Source organism: Ceratina calcarata, unplaced genomic scaffold (genome assembly GCF_001652005.2).
Source record: "Ceratina calcarata isolate Rehan_Ccalc_2016 unplaced genomic scaffold, ASM165200v1 scaffold383.2, whole genome shotgun sequence".
Classification (NCBI taxonomy): domain Eukaryota; kingdom Metazoa; phylum Arthropoda; class Insecta; order Hymenoptera; family Apidae; genus Ceratina; species Ceratina calcarata.
In genome coordinates, this window is record NW_017161554.1 from 57,694 (window position 1) to 77,058 (window position 19,365).

Sequence of the window (19,365 nt, forward strand, 5' to 3'; positions counted from 1 at the left end):
ATCTGTTTCTTCGTCTTATCGAAAAATGCTTCCAATATAAATCGTAGCTCTAGTTCTCAGATACAAGAATCGCATGCAATTTCCTTTTACCTCAAATAATTTAAGAAAAACCAAGAAAACTGCATTAGTCCTCGTACGCTTCTTTCGTTCTTCGATCCCGCGAGGCAGGGGCGCTTCGCCTATACGAAATCCGACAATTACTAATTCTCCGATGCGAGTACGAGATATCCCGATAAATCTTGCATTATCCTCGGTCCATTGCACCGCGTGAGCGCCGTTTAATGCGCAGAACATTTACGTATATCCGTGTAACTCCTCACAGGGTGTTCAGAAATTCATTCATCAATTAGACAAACCAATTCCATTATCAATTCTTCATTACTTCAATTAATCTTCGTTGCATAATCGAGAATCCTTCTTTTAACTCATTTCCTATACTCTAATTCACTCCTACTTTCAGATTTATCAGACAGTTTTTCAAGAATTCTTTAAAATACAATTGGAATCCAAGTTTTGAAGCTGCACAATCGCTCAGACGAATTGTATGATTGTTCAGGGGAGGAGCATCGATTGCGACGGGTCCACCGTGTATAATTCTTGGATGCACGCGTCAGGATCTATGCGGAAATGCTTAACTTATGAACTCATCCCGCGGATTGCCGGCAATATACGGCTTGGGGTGAAGCACGCGCGGCACAGCCTGAATAGAAACGTCTTTTGGACGCGGATTCCCGCGTGGATCTCTCCGTTTCCTGGATCATTGCCAAGGTGAAAACATCGGTACGTCACAGTCACCGGGAGGTTTATGATTAATGATCGTTCGACAGTGAATCCCTCTCTCTCTCTCTCTGGCGACGCTGCTACCGATTCATAGTGGAGAATTATAGTTCGCTGACCCTCGTGTAACACCCATCGTAATCTCTCCCGTTGATTCGACCTGTCGCTGCACTGAATTTCTATCAACCGTTGAATAGCTCGTGGATTTTATAAAAAAAATAGGGAGAAGTATCGTCGCTTTCTTTTAATAGCTTTTTGGTTTCAGATTCTAACAGTTAGGGTTGTTCGAAGGACCCAGGGTTGCTTTAAGACAGACAGAGACGCATACAAATGTGGTGGATTTCGCGATCTAGTCAGAGAATGTCTTGTATCCAATTAAATGACGAAACTGTGGATCTGACCAGCGGCTGTATGTAAATCAATGTCTCAGGCATCGACTAACGGGACTGTGAGATATGAATATGAGAAACGATGGAACGAATCTCTTCTTAATTCGAACTTTTCATCGATTGCGTCTGGTCATTTCCGGTTGGAATAGTCAAGTATTTTTGATGGCCTAAAAGCGAAGTGCCGCACGTAGCTTCGGGAGCCGTCGTCTTTCGCGGCAGAGGTCAGTCGTTAACGCGTCACGAAAAGATGGACGAGCCACTGGCGGTGTCCGCGGGCGCACAATGCCATATTAATGGCTGTCGGTAGCGGTGATAAATTCCTAGGTCGAACCGCAAAAGCTCCTCTCTGCGTCGCATTCCCCCGGGCTCGGTGACAATGACCACGAATAAGTCAACTCAAGAGTGTTCATTATCGAGTTGTTTCTTTCACCATTGTTCTTGCTCTGATCATTTTCTATATTATATACCAACGAGTAGATGAGGAATATTATTAAGAATTACCAGCGGTCGTTGATCTGATCAATTCGTGGAACTGATTTTGTTGATGTAACCCAGATAGAAATCGCGAAGCTTGAGAACAATTAGCGGGTAAGGATAGCGAGTTAATTGCCGGTTCTAGTTCTACCGTCTCGAGATCGATGCTAGTTAAAACCCTTCCTCGTTTCATCTCAAGCACACTCTCGCCCCCCTCTACGAGATTTGCAAGATTACGTTTCAGCATTCGCACGACCTTCCTCTCGCTATCTCGAGAGACCCGAGGTCAGTGAACGTTTCAGAGATTTCAGGACCTCGTCATCCACCTCAATTAACTCTGTTCATCTGCAGCCTCTCTCCTTTCTTTAAACGAGAATCCTCAGCTTCGTCTTTCTTCAATCTCAGTTTATATATTTATTAAGAATTGTTTAACAATTTCAGATCAGAAATTGGTGTGTTTATAAATGTGGGTGATTTTAAACGATGTTGTTGACTTGTAAGAATAGAAAGTAGAAGTGAATTATTCGTGGCCGCGTAAGACTGGAGGAGCCAGCGAGATGCGTACGAGCTGATAATATGAATCAGTACTTCCTACTCCGTGCGGAGATCACGATTTACCTTCGCAATCAGTGTAACAGTAATATTACGTCACTTCAACTGGTGGTGGAAGCATAAATCTCGTCGGGTTTCGCATTGCCATAATGCCACGGAATTATTCGCGTAAGGTTTCTAGCCCCGGACAAATTGATCGTCAAATCATTCTACTAACAAGTAATATGAATTCGTTGAGTGAATGCATCTGTTGCCGGAGAATGAGATCATAATTTTCTATGAAATTAGTATAACGAGGTAGGAACAGTGGCGTCATGTTCTGTCGTCTTCAAACGCGTTTCATTTTATCAAGTTTTGTGTTGCACGCGTTTCTCTCTTATAAAATCGCGACGTAGATTTTGGGACGTTTTCGTGATAGCTTTAGGGCGTTTATTAAGAAAAGGTTTACTCGTTGGACACCTCGGGGCGTCTCTGGGTTTTTGACCGCTCTAGGAATCCGTCGGATGAACCATCGTCCCAATTCGTCTCGAGAATTCTCCCCTTGGGTTAAAAGGGTTCAAGAATTTTTGCGTTGAATTCCATGAAGAAATTCTGTCGATTTTCATTTAATTTGCATCAAAATTGTTTTTTAAGAAGCTCGTGTGAGTATTCTTAATTTGTTTTCATGCAAAGAAGAAGAATTTTAATAATAAATTTTTATATTCCATGTTTTAGTTGAGAATTTTCGGACAGGGTCGACACTGGTGAATCCTCTTCTGCGAAGTGTTGTCGGCTGGGTTCCTCTTATTTTACGGCGCTCTGTGCAAATTGGCCAAGGATTAGAATCGCGAGTATAGACTGCACGCCCCGGGGCGATGAATTATTGTCTCGTGCCTCACGCAGCCACGCTTCACCTTCTATGCAGCCGAAAAATAATATCGCTGGCCAAATAGCTGGATCCTCCTCCTCCAATCGATCTTCCAAACGGGAGTAGAAAAATATTCGTTTAGAATTTCGTTTATTATAATAATTGATTGTTTCACTCGAACGCAAAACGCGGTGAAATGTGGGAGACGGGAAACGAGGCTCGTGGGCAGGATAGTAAGTCAGAGTTAAGGTAGGTCGGGGCGTAACCCAGGATCAAACGAGTCAATAACTCTGCGACTGGCCTCCTCCACCTACAATGAGAAATCTTGACGCGAGTCTGCCGCGCCACGTGTGCGCGCCGCCCGGATATGTCTTCATGGAATCAGAACCCCGAGCGACATTCCTCCCGGTGTAAAACACTCGCAGCGTGTAGCAAAAATCTAGATCCGATCGAACCGACTGAAAACGTGTTCCACGCATAACTCGCGCCTATTGTCTCTCTAAACGCAATTCCTTAGAAATCTTTATATCTACATTATTATTGTTATTATTATTATTATTATTAAATTAAAAATCGCGTTAAATTCTGTACTGCTGTTTGTCGATGAAAGAATTGCGTTTTGCATGAGATGAATAAATGATTGGGTGCGGGAGAACAAATCTGTTAAAGATGGTTGCGAGGAGGCAAGCGATAAGGGTCGATCGTGGCTGCCGGGTGTTAACAATGAAACTACCGCGTTCGATCATATAAATCGCCGGGTTCGTTAGTGAAATCAGCGCGACGGTACCGGCGGCGTTTAAACGCGTTCACCAATACTTAGGTGGATATCGCAAGTTTTAACGAGAGGCGAAAGAGAAATGGTTTAGGGTCGTACGCTATGTATTTCGACTGTCCCGACTGGTGTCTTGACCCCTGGCTGTACAAAAAATGAGCCTACGTAATGAGAAAAATTGCGCGTCGGTCCTTGCGATCTTATGAATAACCGATTGATAATTATTTCTTGTATAATTCAGCGTTACACGAAAATCTCGTAAATTAGGTTTATCTTTTAAAACCTGGAGAAGGTGGAAGCGTAGCAATTTACTATGATAGACAATTTCAGTATAGACTGCAACGTGTTATTTCCAAAATGTATGCAGTGTCTTCTGATACTAAGAGAATGGAGAGCGATCAGGGTTAATTGCTGGCTCTTTAATAATGTAAAACAGTAATAACTCAACGGTAGACCTTGTAATTAAGCATGATAAGTCACGGTTAGGCCGCGGTCCTAGAGGAATTTGCATTCCCAGAGGCATAGACGCGCGTGAAATCCGTTTCGGGATCTGCCACCGATCTCGCTTTTCGCGCATTCATCACGAGCTTAACTAGGCGTGTCCGACCTCCGGGCGGCGTCCAGATCCGATCCGCGAGTCGCTATCTCTGAACTGTTTTTAGTATCGTCGATCTGGCAGGTGTGGATGCGATATCGACCTCAGGGCGAACTTACAGTCTCGCGGTTCTTCTATCCTGAAACTGTTTCTTTTAAAACGGTCTAATTTACAGTCAGTCTTCCGGTTAAGTGAAGGACACTAGCGCAGGATTTTGCAATCGTTATTTGTAAGTCGCGCGAATTTGTTCTGGCGAACCTACCCGCGGTTGTGATCAAGCAGCGCGATAAACCGAGGCGCGTGGACGCGCTATTTAATTATCGACCCGATCGAGACTGGCCATATATTCGCGCTGGATACTCGATACCCATCGAGGACCCTGATCTGTTATTAGACCAGAGATTTTTCGAACGTTCTCAGCGTCGGTTGTATAAACGAGTCGCGTTTCTAAGTCTCTGCGTTAGGTTTTCTATTAAATCTGTAGATTCCGTTCTAAGAATGTGAGACGTCGTGAATTCCAAGCTGTATCTTTTGCCGGTTAATCTGGTTGGAATAATTCGGTGGATGGAGTAAAATGGAGGGCTGAAAGGAGTCTGGTAACGAGCTTAGAACAGGAGAGACGTTGGCTTCCGTGTTGGAAGCTGCTTCGAAACTTGAATTAATGATCAGTCCGCGTGTTATGGTCCCTCTTGGCCGTCTGGTTTTTCTTTCTCCGGCCGGCGCTTTGTCCCGACCGCGAGTAGCCGCGGCCAACGGTTACGCGGTGACAGTGCGAAAACGCACGGTCAATGAATCGGACGCGGATGACGCGCGCTGAACGCCACTCCATCAAATTATAGCACCGCGGACACTGCCTCGGCCCCGTCGAACCGTTAAATCGATTAATCCCACTAGGAATGCCGCGCCGCCGTTCGCCACGGCCGGCGTTGTTTGTTGCTGCACTTGCACGTAGAGAAGGTTCCGTTCTCAGTTATCCAGAATTAGGCTTCCCTTTCTAATTGGCAGATTCATAATGAGGGTGTGACGTTCTCTTAATTTTATTATTATTATTATTATTATTATTATTATTATTATTATTGCTGGATGAAGCGACGAGTTGGTGAAAATGTTCTCTTCCAGTTTAATCCTTCGTTGAATAACAAAATCCTCCACTGACCTTGGACAATGCACAATGCTTACGAGGAACATGGTCCGTGCTTAACTGGACAATCGCCATAAGTCGACTGGCTTTCTATTTTTATATAAAATTCTATTTATAGTGAAGACGATTTTCTAAGATGTAAAATATTAATTGCAGGAGGACAACGTGGTTAATTGAAAAGCTGATGGGTTTTATTTAACTGGACGATTGCTTGTGTATCGATGTCGACAGGAGATACGAGATTTAGAATCGCTTTCTAACGATCAACATTGATGGATCTCGACAATGGGCACAAGTACACAATACCCGATGGTGACGTGTACCAAACGAGATCGAGGAAATAGCAAAGTCATGTATGGACACGAAGAAACCCGGACCTGTCCTACTGTCGCTAGAATCGCTCGTTTAATCGAATCTTTCATCGAATTTGTGGGAATAGGTGACAGAATAATTAGCACTGGTGATTTCACAAAAAGATTTATTCAGAGTCCAACGACTCTCCCTTATCTCTTCTCAGAAGAATCGCTGTTCTAAAGAACATTTCCCAAAAGGGTCATGTGGCCCGTCGCTAGGCCAGTCCACCACAAATTAGAATTGATTTTCTAGCATCGATCGCTCTAATTTTTAATTAAAATTAGTAGAAACGTTCGGGACGTTTAATAATTTAGCGTGTGATTATTTGAATAATATTTAAGCGTCATTAGAGCAGAGAGTAAATCCGCTCGGGACACCGCGATTAATTTTCCTACGCATGTACCATCCACGGGTTTCTCACATATGAAAGCGTAATTCATGCTGATTCCCGTTGAACGAGCTTCACCCCGAGCAATCCTCATAATTGCAATAATAACAGTAATTGCGATAATGCCGGTTTACGCTATTGTCAGCGTGCACGCGCATTAACTTTATTATCGCCGGTTGTAATCGTCACCTGAAACACTCTCCGCGTCTAATTCGCCAACAAATTATCAACCGCTCGCGCCCTGTCACGTCGACACGGATGAGTAAATCGCTCGTTTTAATCCATTCCGTCTGTGCTTGCAAATGATTTAATCGACATGTTTTATTAACGTTTTTGGACAAACTATTATCGTTAAATACTTGTGCAAGTGTGCCAGTTTCGTTGGTTTTCTTCCTTTTTCTGAGAGAAAGCATTTCTAAAAAAGTTGGATTAGGTCAGGTTTTTTGTTGAATACGCGGGGGAGTTAATTTATTTGTGGATTTAAGGTAATAACGTTCGCGTCCTTGGGAGGGTAATTGGTATCTTACTTGTTGGTAGAATAAATCGATCGTGGCGAACGTTGTTGGGTTTGATAGAATGCCGGATAGCGGCTCGCACAAAGCGACCTTCGTCTGGTCGAGTGAACCTGCTACCAGCCAGACAAATTGATACCAGCCAACACACTCGCTCTCGGTATCTTTTCCGCCGGTACCAACCGTGGCTACCCTACGTGCCTGTAGTAAGTACGGGCGCATACCTCGATACTCCTAAGAAACATCTGAGCTTCTACCGCTTACAACCGTGTATTAACCAAATACTCACTTTTATTCGTTGTACTCGGCATCTGCACGTGCGTTCAGCGTTACAGATTTCAAGTATTATTTATTATCTATAGTTTTAATTAAATAAACGTGGAGTATAGTTTCTCAGGTGGCACAGAAATTGTCGACGAAGGTTCCTAGAAAACAGCGATGGCCTCGAGGAACAGTTTAGGCGGTTCTGCCTTTTGAAATGTGCATCCTTATGCACTCGGAGATCCCGTCTCGCTCCCTAAATTATGGACGCCAGACCCGATCGATTTTGATAATCTTCCTGGCTTCCAATAGTATACTTACGAGTGTTCTCGATGATCTAGTTCAAACGCACGCACATCTGCATAATTCTCTCTCTCTCTTTGTAGGAGAGGATAGGAGACGATGCTTATTTGAGATTCCAAGAGGAGCTATGGGTTAAGAAAATTCGTTTCCAAAAGGTTTTTATTCAACATTGCACATTCTTAAATACATTTGGTCTCGACAGAGGAACATAATTATTATTATTCAGAAGGAGACGGTCTTAAATTAATACTTTTATTATTGAAAAGTCTTAAAAGGTATGACATTTTATTTACAAAATTTGTCTGTTATTAGGTCTTATCAGGATTAAACGTTAGACGCATTAAGAGGCCGAGGAATTGGCGAACGAATCAATTATGATAAGGGTCGCTACGAGTGGCACACCGTTTCTTTGGGTGACACGCTTTTTCCATGGTGTCCACTACATTTACTGCGAGCGCAGACAAAACCCAGCATGGCGAATCCTCCTTTTTCCACGGTCAACAGCAAAACTCGCCTGGCGTTACGGGAATCGAGTCCGTCCGGGTTTCTACTAGACTTTAACGTACATTCAAATCGTGTGCATAAACACATTATCGATATCTCTCTCTCTCTCTGGAATCGCATCAATTTCTATCAAGTTATATAAGGAAGGGCAAACAGATTTGCTATATTAATTCATGGCTTAATTGAGCGAATTCATGCTAGATTTTATTCAAGAATTTAAGAAGTTTCTCTTAAAAATTGCGAACTCAGCTGGTGTAATTTTATTGGAAATCGATTGGATGATAATGATTTCATCGAGACGGTATTAGGTGCGTTCGATGAACGGCGGCGGGAGAAATCGGGGGTAGCGGGTTGACTTTTGCGTTTTCGTCACGATTCGAATCGGCTTTCTCAGAGTTCCTTGGCGACTCTCATCGTGGTCGTTCTCTTTCTTTACCGGTGTTTTCGCGTCCGGCCGGCACCATCTATCATTCTGTCAGCTAGGAGATTTCAATTTGCTCTCTTTTTGCGCCATTACCGGAGCCCGAAGCTCGCGCAAAATTGTATTTAATTGTGATTGACTGCTAAGTGGAGGCCCCCAAAGGTCCCCCCCTCGCTGGTGACCGTCCGTTCATTTTTGCATATCTCTAATTGCTCCTCTCGAACGTGTCCTTGCTTTTCCTCAAAATTTCGTAACGACGAAAGGAAGTCCGACGGTTCAATGATAGGCATGATTATTATTATTATTATCACGAGCTTCCTGTCGATTTTATTCAAAGTAAAAAAATAAAACTTATATACATTCAGCGATACACGAAATTGGAGCCAAGCAAGAGTGACACGTATTCTTTTGAAACGAGAAAGCCGATAAATGCGTTAGATTGTTTTCGAATCTCCTCTTAACGTCTACGTTCTTTGGCGAATATTCGCAGAGATGAAATTATTTTTATTATCCAATTCTATATACGCTAAATGTCGAGCGTCGTGTGTTTGTCTATTTACAATGGATTATGTACAGAATTGTTATAATTTATGCGCTTCTAACTTTGTATGTACACATTTGAAACCGTGCGACGATTCTACTATTTACAACCGTAACAGAGATTTTATTCGACAGATGATTTTCTGAGCGTAATCGCAGTTAATCAAGCACTCGTTCCGTTGAACTGAGTTCATCACACTCTGGGTTCGTATCAGGGTTCGATATCGCGGCGCGATCTTGCGAAAAATCTGCCGGAATCCGGGAACAAGGCCGGACGAGGAAGAAGCATTAGCACCACGCACGCCGTAATTATTACTAATTAAACTATCTATCGGTGTGATTCGAGAAATGCGGGCGCTGAGGAAAACACGGATTTTTTCCTACGTACCGACATTCCTTGGTGTTCATGAGAAAATCCGTCCTCTTGATGAGAAGAGATTCACTCCCTTTGCAGCAATTCGTACAACGCTGCGATGTAAGTCTGTGCCATTTGCAAAGTCTCGAACTTGCTGAGCTTCCTGTCGTTGCCAAGACTAGGCACGACGTCCCTGAGCCTGTCGAACGCGTCGTTAAGACTGTTCATCCTTCGTCTCTCGCGCGCGTTCGCCGCCAACCTTCTCTTCCTGAGGACCTCAACGCCCGGCGCGCCGTTCTTCATCTTTTGCATCGATTCCTTCTTCTGCCCGTACTCGACCGAGTCTTTTTTATATCTCACGGCGTCGCACTTGCCCTGTGGCTGAACTCCCTGCACGCCCAAATAAAGAAGCTCGCTTCTCTGCTGAGCGTAGGGACCGCCGTTGCTCCTAGCCAAAAAACTGTCACCTTTAGGGATGCCGTAAGTCTTCCCGTAGAACTCCTGGCCCTGGAATTCGTACTTGCCGAACAGACTCTGGTCCATTTTGGGTTCTGTGTTCTTAGAGTAATCGTTCCTAACATCGTAGACGTTCTCCAGGCAATCGTTCGTCCTGAACCCAGCTTTTCCCTGGTGGTCCTTCGTCTTTTCTTGATAGTAGCCCTCGTAGAACTCGCAGAAGTTGAAACCAGGCACGTGGTAATTCCCGTTGCTGGCTCCGATCTCTTGGTACTCGCGATTCTGACAATCCAAAGAGCTGACGCTGCCGCAGCTACTGCCCCGGGACCGCGGCGGCTGAGGGTAGACCTCCTGATGGAGAGTCCAGCCCCGCGGATTCGACTCAGGGCTGCTAGCCGAGCCGTAACCCTCGGAGTCCAACAGGTCGTATTGGAAACTCGTATAAGCAGTCATTTTTCTGTTTCAGAAATGTCCTCGTTGATGATTGAAATAGCACTAGAACCGGAGATTTGTCGTCATCTCATTTCCAGGCGAAAGTTCAGATCCAGGGTATCATGTTTGATGAGTGAAACGATCACTGGGACTGAGAGGAATTGTTGGACGTGTGTGGTTCGCGTACGGAAGCGTTGCGTAAACTGACTTTACCTGGATCTCGTGGTCTGGACCATGCTGCTCAGTTTTCTTAGGGACCGATGGTGGGGACTCGGGTCCCCGGGACTCACCGGGGTAGGGGTCCCAGAGGAGTGGAAGGGGTCCACCGGCAAGTGGGCATCTCTTTGTAGAAGCCGCGTGACCGGGCACGCCTCTCGTCTTCTATATACTTCTGCTTCGCTGGGGGCTCTCAAAGAAAGGCGCTCTATCAACCGGCACGCACCGCTCAGGCGCCGCGTTCCTCGCACCCCAGACACCCCACCTACCCCCGAGAAAAAATAGAAGATTACTTAAAAATAGGAAATCGTCTCGACGTCCAGCAAGCAAAGGATTAATGAAAATCGATGATTAGGCTAATTGTGGGAGACGTTCCATTGAAATCTCGAACTATGATCTTTTTACAAGCTGGGCCCAGAGTAATTATGTGACTGTTGCCAACTTCTTTCACGTCCCTTTTTCTCGTTTGTCGCCCCTCGTACTTTATGGCAGTTTAAACACCGAGGGGCTGGCAAGCGTCGACAAATTTGACTGGTTTACGAGGCGACCTTTCCCTATGTACTTTCCAACACAGACTTTTACTGGGCTTTGAGTGTTTCTACAAAATTTGAATACTCGTTGAGGAAGATCCTGGTTCTAGAAATGTAATGCAAACATAGACATAGTTATTGCATAATGCCTCTTGGAATAGGTGAGAATAGACTGTTTTTGATGATTCGTCGTGGACACGTGATTAGGTGCGTAAGATTCGCGAGAAAACGTCGTTTATTGACCAATTAGAATCCTGATGGGAGTTCATAAACACCTCTGTTAGTGGTCGAACGTAGTCAGAATTGTTATAGCAATTTTTGAATATAGTTTAATTTCTTTTTGTAATTTGTAGGTCGATTAGAAGGCCCTGGAGTCCCAGGGAGAAGGTTTTGAGACGCCGCGTAGGCGTCACCTCATTTGTTTCCCTCCTCTTTTCGGGAAACTCTACAGTCACCAAAAGGCGGCAGTGAAGCTCATTAACGTCCACTAATAAGCTATAAACGAGCCGATTCTGGCCTGAAACCAGAGAAAAAAGGGTCGCGAACCCCGGCATCTGCAAAGGAAATTTTTTATTGTTTCTGCGAGTCAGGATTGGATAACGTGACGAGTAATTACGACGCTTGTTTACCTCGTTATCGGTACGATAGGTGACGAATGACGTGTAATGCGAAGCCTCGGACGTACATATTATTATTATTATTGATCAGGAGTTTTTCATTTTACGTACGTCGGCCGATAAGGCTCCGAGATAACAGTTTCATGACTGGGACATTACTCGGCGCTATTACGTTACACGAAATTGGTCAATCATAATGAATACGAGTAATTTGCGTCAAATGAACCCGGGGAAACTGTCTTCGAGCGTGACCATCGATCCTCCGTACGGACCATTATGCTTGGGACTACGCGAGACTCGATGACGCTGGCATAATAAACGTACACGGCCGTCATTTAGCTAATTACGTCCGCGACTATTTATGCAAGGAAAAAACCGGAATTCGTCGTATCGGATTTTTGTCAGATTTAATGATATAATGTTGGAAATGGTTGATGTCGCTTCCTCACCAGGAGCAGCGGACGATACGTTTTCGAACAAATTGCCAGTCGACTTATTCGCGGATAATTTTTAAACAATCGGCTTGGAAAATCATCCGGTGATTTATGATAGCAGAGTCGAGGGTCCGGGGCACAAAGGACGGGGAATAAATCCCCGTAGCGGTTGATTATAACTGTGCATTGGAAGGAAGCAACCTTGAAAGGACGACGGCCAGGAGGAAGCCGAGTTGCACGGATTCTTTTCAGTTTCTAATAGATGTATGCAAATGCAATCAACTTCCCATACACGGGTTCCTATCCGACCTCGCTGTTTGTCACGCACGCGCGTCGATCCGTAATGGACGTTGTGGTGGATGATCGAGGGAACGATCGATGGATCATGAAATTTATCGCGCGCCGGGCATAAATTGATTATTGACCGCGGCACAGTTACAGTTCGGATTTGATTTACAACGTAATGATTCAACTTTGACGCCTGATGTATCTTCCAATTACCTGGAAACTGATTACGCTCGCCACCAAATCCTTGCCAAGTCAATCCAACGTCAATCCTTTTTTTTATTCAATGCTCTTTCATACGTCTCTTTTTTTTTCAGAATCGTTTGTGGATTTTCTTGAAATTCGGTGATTTAAACCCTGGCGTTCACTCTTGAAATGATCCTTCTAACGGGGACGAGATTTATGGGAAACGGAGAGCCCTAATTAGAATCACACCGAGGTGTCCTAATTATAGGTTTCAAGTGGCTGTGCGGCGCGAAACTATCCCAGTCCTGCCAATTTCTTTTCCAACTATCGCTCATTAATCGTAGGAAAAATGAGCGTGGGCGTTCACCAGTTTTGAATTTTACATCCGATTATCTACCAAACCTTCTTTGTTTCCTCCTCCAGGTTTGAGGAACAAATAGAAGTTCGTCAGTGCATAGATTCAGCTGTTGATGTTTCTTAAGGTCGTATGAGCTGTTAGATCTCTGCTAAAATTTCAATAGTTTGTCATTGTTTTTATGTAAAGCTTCAGACAATTTTTATATGAATCATTTTTCAGATTGCGCCAGGATTCACTGAGATTAGAAGGCATATTGTTTGGAAGTTCGTCGATTCGAATCTCGTGGAACGTCGTAAGCTCGGATCTAGCAGGATAATGGTGAAAACGGTAGTGTCGTTTTCTCTTGCTTTCTCGAACTGTACCTAATCACTGATATACGAACCGTTACCCGGGGAAATTAATGAACGTCTTCTCTCCTCGCGAGACACTGCATTAAAACCTGGCTGACCTCGTTGCGACAAAATTTATCATTGTTGGGATTCATCTTAACGAAAATCCATAATTACACAATACTTTCCTATCGGAGGTCTTATAATTGGTTTTTCGTTGCCAAATTTATTAATCATCTAGCAAACGTTTCTGTTAAATTCTAAATTTCTGATTGAAGTTCTCACCGAGTCGTTTAGGCTCGCAGATAATCTGCAGTACATAAACGCACAATGTACTACAGCGAGAAATACGTTTGGACATAATGAAGCGTGCTGTGTACCGTTTCGTTAACGTCGCCGCGTGGAGTGCATACAGTTACTTTTAACCCGTTCCAAATAGCTGCAGTGGTAATTAACAACGGTAATAACTTGTTAACCGACCAATAAAATCTGAACATTTCAGAAATTGGTTGCGTTTTTTATCCTGAGACGTTAACGAAACGTCGTTAAAGAGAAAATTCCAAGAGAGGGACAAGAGGAATTCGTATGGGAAAGAAATCAATTAATCCTCTGATATCGTTTCTGCTGTTAAATATAATTTATAAATAATCTAGTCGGTTAACTGCTTAATTGAACGTGAAACGGATGGTAACTCTGTGTACACACTCGGCGCAATACTAATCACCCATCTTTTCATAAACTCAAATGAATTTTTATCAACGGGATAACCAACACTTAATTAATTTATTAACCGGCGCGGACACACGGAGCCGCGGCGTCGTTTATTTCTAATTACGATTGCACGCTGTACCATCCGCGTGTAATAGCGCTAATTACTTATTTCCGATGAGCAATTTTAAAGCTGCGCTCACACGGTGTAAAGAGGCGAGGATCTGGTTAAAAATTGTTAACTAACTGACCTCTGCCTTAGGTCGTCTCTTTGATGAAGTAGTCGACGATTAGTTAATTCATTTAAAAGATGTTTTTAATTATTTTGTTGAGAACTTCTGAGAATTTCGAATGCGCTGTTTCAAACGCACCTTTTGCGCATTCAAAAATCACGTTGCACCGTGAAATATCTTACGAGTTAGCCAGCTACATTGTAAAATGTTCCATCCGGTAACAAACGATCACATTTCATTTATAAATGAACCGACGAGTTATAATGAATTAATTAATATATTTCTGTTGAGAGGAGCTTAAGAAGATGCAGTAGGGGTGATTGAGTGGATTCGCGGTGTAAATCTCACGATCGCTGTTGCACTTGAGATTATTAAAGAAATTTATATTATAAATGAGACACGTTTTTAATTGTCGAAGTAAAAGCAGTAGAGTTAAAAAAGATTAATACTCGCTTTCGAGTTTTGTGTCAAACCACGTTCAGTCTGAGTTGTTAAAAAGGCTCCGGGGAAAGTCGAGTCCGTGAACGTTTGAACTTTGATTTCACTTACTTTTTTTGTATCCGACACGAGACGCTGGATGAGTAACAATTTGTCATTTCGAACGGATCTGATGAGTGAGTTATGGTTCAGATTGGAAAAATAAAAGATTGTTCAATTTCACTGGACGTCAAAGATCAGAGACGTTGCACAGAGCTTGTCAGTATTATTTCAGCAGAAATTATGATCTTTATCTTTTTAGACTGTCTTGTTTATGGTCTGTAATTTATTTATAATATTCTTGTTGTATTCTTGGAAGATTCGGAATTCCTCTCATCTCTGGAATTCTGGTTTGTATGTATTAGCTCTAGAATCACTACAGTTACTCTAAAATTATAAAATAATGAATACAATCTAAGAAACCATAACTGATTCAAGGAGCCATTCGCGGTTTCACCTCAGTTTGTATTGAGACATGGCTTAATCTTTGAGACAAGCGAATGACTATTGACAGGATCATAGTTTTTAAGAATCAACGAATTAGTTTTAATTAAATAAGATAGAATTATGGAGCTTAGGCGATAATTAAAAGAACAGGAGTTAAAGTACGACATTAACTCGACCCCCTCGCGGGAGGGCGGGTATCTGTTGAAGATTTCTCCTTCGTCATGCGAAAAAAAAGGTACATACAAGCAGTCGTCGCGAGTATTCGTCGCGGTGGGCGCCTGAGGCGGTGTTGCTTTCCTTAATTCGCGTCCCTCGCACTGATTACCGCGATTAAACTGAAAACTGGCGAACGCTATTACAGCTCCTGGCGATTCGTCATCCTCGGTGTAACAACGTCGCAGGGTTTTAAATGAAGACTGTTATTAATTCTAGCGGACTTATGTTCTAACGAAATTAGTCGTTGTAGTAATCGTGAAACGATAAACGGCAGCTTTTAATTGTAAGAGACGATCTATTGCGGAGATCATTGAACACGAAGTACGATGCTTCCCGTTGGAAACCGATTTATCGATATTTCATTAACGCACCCGGTGCGATTCGTTTGATGTTCCCTGATGGAGAAATGATTGGCCGTGATGTTGATAAACGCGAGACGTCGATGCGAGTTACTCGCACCGATAATTGTCCATCGAGTCGGTTTTCATCGACAATTTCCTATTTCTACCTTTATTTAACTCGGCTTGTAAAACGTTAACACAAACGCGAAAGGGGAATCGTTAAGTAGCATAATTGCGGGCAAGGTGCGGGCAGCGACGTGTGAAGATGGTACGGATTAATTAGACCGATCGTCCACTCGATAACAAACAACGGAACACCTTCCCTTCTTATCATTTAATTCTAACAGCGCCGACTTTTATAACGGAAGTCGTAAACCTTGTCATTGATTCATCAGGCGTCTCTTATTATTTTTATCATTTGCTCAACGGAGAAAGTGACCAATAACGCGAGGCAGATCTTTGATAAATTAAATGCTGACGCGACGAACTAGCTAACGGTCTCCGTCTCACGGTATAATAAATTGCAAACGCGATTCGTTAACAATTTGCCAAATCGAACGGCGTCCCGTTACTTTGGATTCTTTATTGAGCTATCGTTTCTATGTCCGGGCATGTGTCGATCGCGTGATCGCGTTACCGAAAATTGAATACCGTCCGAGCGTGACGAAGGGGGAATCGAGCCAATTTATAACTCATTAGTCAGGATCGAACGGCGTGTTTCGCACGACGAGGAGAGACATTCCTGAGGAGACGAGGCTAAAACAATGTTAAAAGGTGGTTAAAAGACTCCTCGAAGAAATTACGTTGTTGTTCGTTTAGAATTTATAGCTCGTAACGGGAAAATGATAGCCATTTGTGTTGAGACGGAGTGTCGTCCGTTAGAAACTATTTGGTAAACTCAACAATTTCTCTTCTCATAAGAGAGGAATCGGACGAAGCTGGATGTTAGGAGTTAGATTCGATTTGATTTAAACCTATCACGCGGTCGTTGCGTACGCGTGGGTAACGAGCCGTGCGAAGACGCGAGTATCTCGCATTCCAATGAGCCCGATGCAGTCCGACCGTTACCAAGACGGCTGCAAGCTTCCCTAATCTAGCGAATCTCCCGCCGAAACGGGGCACCCCTCCAACCGTGACCTCTCACCCTCTGCGCTCTCTTTCATCGAATCCTCATCTCTTGAGGATTACTCTCTGTAAACCAAGATGACGAAGGTATTTATAAATTAGTGATTTTTATAATCGAACACGATGCGTTTGTGATAATAAAAATAGAATATTGTTTTAGTGTGAACGTCTCGGCGAGGGAGAGAGAAGGAATGGTTTGGTCGCGTGCCGTCGTGCTCGGTTGGGCTCAACGATCTCTCGCACATGACACACCGGAATAGGACATTACCCACGAAAGAGAGAGAGAGCGAGAGAGAGAGAGAGAGAGAGAGAGAGGAGCCCCGCGATGCGTCGGCACGTCGCGGGGCTCGTCGCGTCGGTTGGGTGCCACGCGACCGGCACGTGGCCCGCAATTGCGCCCGATGCGCCGCTTCTCAGTCACGCCCCGCTGGTTCGCCCGTGTCTCCGCTCCTCGCGCCGCCGCTCTCCCCGTTCCGTTAACCCTCTGTTACCCCTTGCAAATAACTGGACCCGGGATATAATGCCTCTCTCTGCGGCTGTTATTTCGCGCCGACCAACAACCCTCCGTGCGGTGTCCATGCGTGATGCCCTGCCATGTGACGATCCATTGTTGCCCCCGGGCATCTCGCGAATTCAATACAAGTTCGATCAGGAAGTCCCAATCGCAATTACCCACTCGGAGACCTTTCGCGTTTCGCTAGTCCTTTGCAAATCTTATTACCGTTCGATTATAGTTTCTTGTATTCTTCACGCTTTTCTGTCACGGGGGGGGGTTGAGTATGACTGTTTTGACTCACAGGCAACAGTTGTTGGCTGGAAACATTTATACCTCCGGTAGTATTTATAAGGGAAAGGATGAGCTATTATTAAGCAGTTAAGGTGAATAGTAAACCGACCCTTCACGTTCACGGGGGGTAACTTTCAAGTGGCTGGTTGAACCCGTATTTATGCGCCGGGTAAATCCGGAACAGGTGTCCAACCTGGCTTCCAATAACTGTTGAAAAAGCTCTTCAAATTTTACTATCTTTAATCAATATTAAGGCGTTTGACTTAATTGAAGAGATTTTTAGGCGTCTGTTTTTAAAATTAGCCGACAGGTTTTTTGCCAATTAGATTTCTGGTTTCGATTATTGAACTCGGTCTTAGGAACATGGTACTTCACTTAGTGGAGGGATTTTCGGGTGCCCGACGGTACGTCGTTAGAATTACCTGACGGTACTAGGAACCTGGACTTAGCAATTGTCGGACAATCGGGCGACAAGAGTGAAAAAAAACTGGAAGCAGGCCATAAATCGTGTTCGAGTGCCGCGCTAATGGACGTTTCCTGTCGAACTCCGCGAATATTATCCCCGCGAAGCCCGACAAAAGCGTCACGGCTGGTACCTTTACACTCAGATAACGCGTTCCTCCTCCGTCTCGGTCAAAACGTTCATAAAAATCGATATAAAAAAAGTAACTTCTATTCTGCCATTTTGGTGAAGGCTGTGGGGTATCGGTTTCTGTGAATAAACAGGGAATCGGGGTTCGAAAGGTATCTGTTAGGCAGAATCATAAATTAACTATACCGATGACGCGTCGGGATGGTTGCACGTGGACGGGGATGCCACATGGCACGGGTCCCGCTCCCTCGGATAAGTCAGACGAGGCGGTGGCACCCAGGAGCCGGTGTCATCTGTTGCATCGGTTACATCCTGACCGGCGAACCGTGACTACTACAAACGAGGCGCACGGGATTAATTACTCCTTAATTGCGGAACCTAAAGTGAGATTGAAAATGTTCCTAGCTAAGTGCAATGGAGATTCTTAAAAGCAGCCATTTGCGTTTACCAAAATGGTACAATATTATATAGAAATTGTCATTTTAGTAATTATTAAATTGTAAGAGAAGTTGGGCAGGCTTGGAAATTGTAGTTATTCATCTTGCGGTACGATTGTCCACGGAATTGCGTTCTGCTGAATGAAACTAGTGTTTTCGAGGCATTGAATCGTGATCATCTGTTCGCCATATTTCGGACAAGGCGCGTGCCGTGTCGATAATACGGTGTTACCTGTGCAGCGACAAGAAACAGCAAGTCGAATCTATAGTCGAACCGATAATTTAAAGGAACAATCGAACAGCAGTAAGAAAATCATTACGTTCAGTCAGGCTAATAGCAAAAAGAGTTGATCGATTATTTTTGTATATGGAGTTATAATCATACTTGAGCTTGCAGAGTTTCAAGGTTTCATACATTTGGCATAGATTGAACGATCACACGGACGTTGGTAATTATTGAGAAAGTAGAGAGGATGAAATTGAAAGAAACAGCAGAAGTTAAGGGAATCTCTTTTTTTTTTTAGGGACGCTTTTATGCAACTGGCGTCTAGGAGAAGAAGGGGTGAGACTCAGGGACAATGGGTGAAACCGTCGAAAAGCGTGCGAACACTGAAATTGCATACTTTTGCTTGTTCTCCACCGCAAATCTTCGTCTTCGGGTCTTCTATGCAGTCTCGCATCTGCGGTCGACGTAATCTGCGACCGTATTACGAATCCGAATTTCGTTCGGTTCGTCACGCTAATCGAGAGACGGCAATTTAGGCGTTTTCAACGCGCCGCGTCAGCCTCGCCGATCGTTCGGTGGTTTAGGAATAGGATCAATGCACGTGCAACTAACAGCTTCGACCTTAAATAGAAACCAGTCGCAAGAAGCATGAAGAAATTTCAACCAAACAATTGTTCTCTACATCATTTCTATAATACAGATTAAGGATGTCCTAAAAAAACGTAAATACTTTAGAAAAACGCATTTC

At 43.8% G+C, this 19,365-nt stretch overlaps 2 protein-coding genes across 2 annotated transcripts in view; both read right to left on the minus strand.

Moving 5' to 3' along the window:
* LOC113464467 (sugar transporter SWEET1) overlaps nucleotides 1–19,365 on the minus strand; it is a gene marked incomplete at its 3' end in the record, with an annotated part of 99,445 nt that overhangs the window by 57,689 nt on the left and 22,391 nt on the right. The gene's annotated exons all lie outside the window — the stretch shown is intronic.
* LOC108625969 (protein dimmed) lies at nucleotides 7,672–10,338 on the minus strand. Its single transcript, XM_026814398.1, has one exon. The coding sequence runs from the start codon at nucleotides 10,092–10,094 to the stop codon at nucleotides 9,270–9,272; it is 825 nt and encodes a 274-aa protein (XP_026670199.1). The 5' UTR covers nucleotides 10,095–10,338; the 3' UTR covers nucleotides 7,672–9,269.

Bases quoted from the DNA above. Each gene is read 5' to 3' on its own strand.
- LOC108625969 (XM_026814398.1), bottom strand. From the start codon at position 10,094: ATGACTGCTTATACGAGTTTCCAATACGACCTGTTGGACTCCGAGGGT.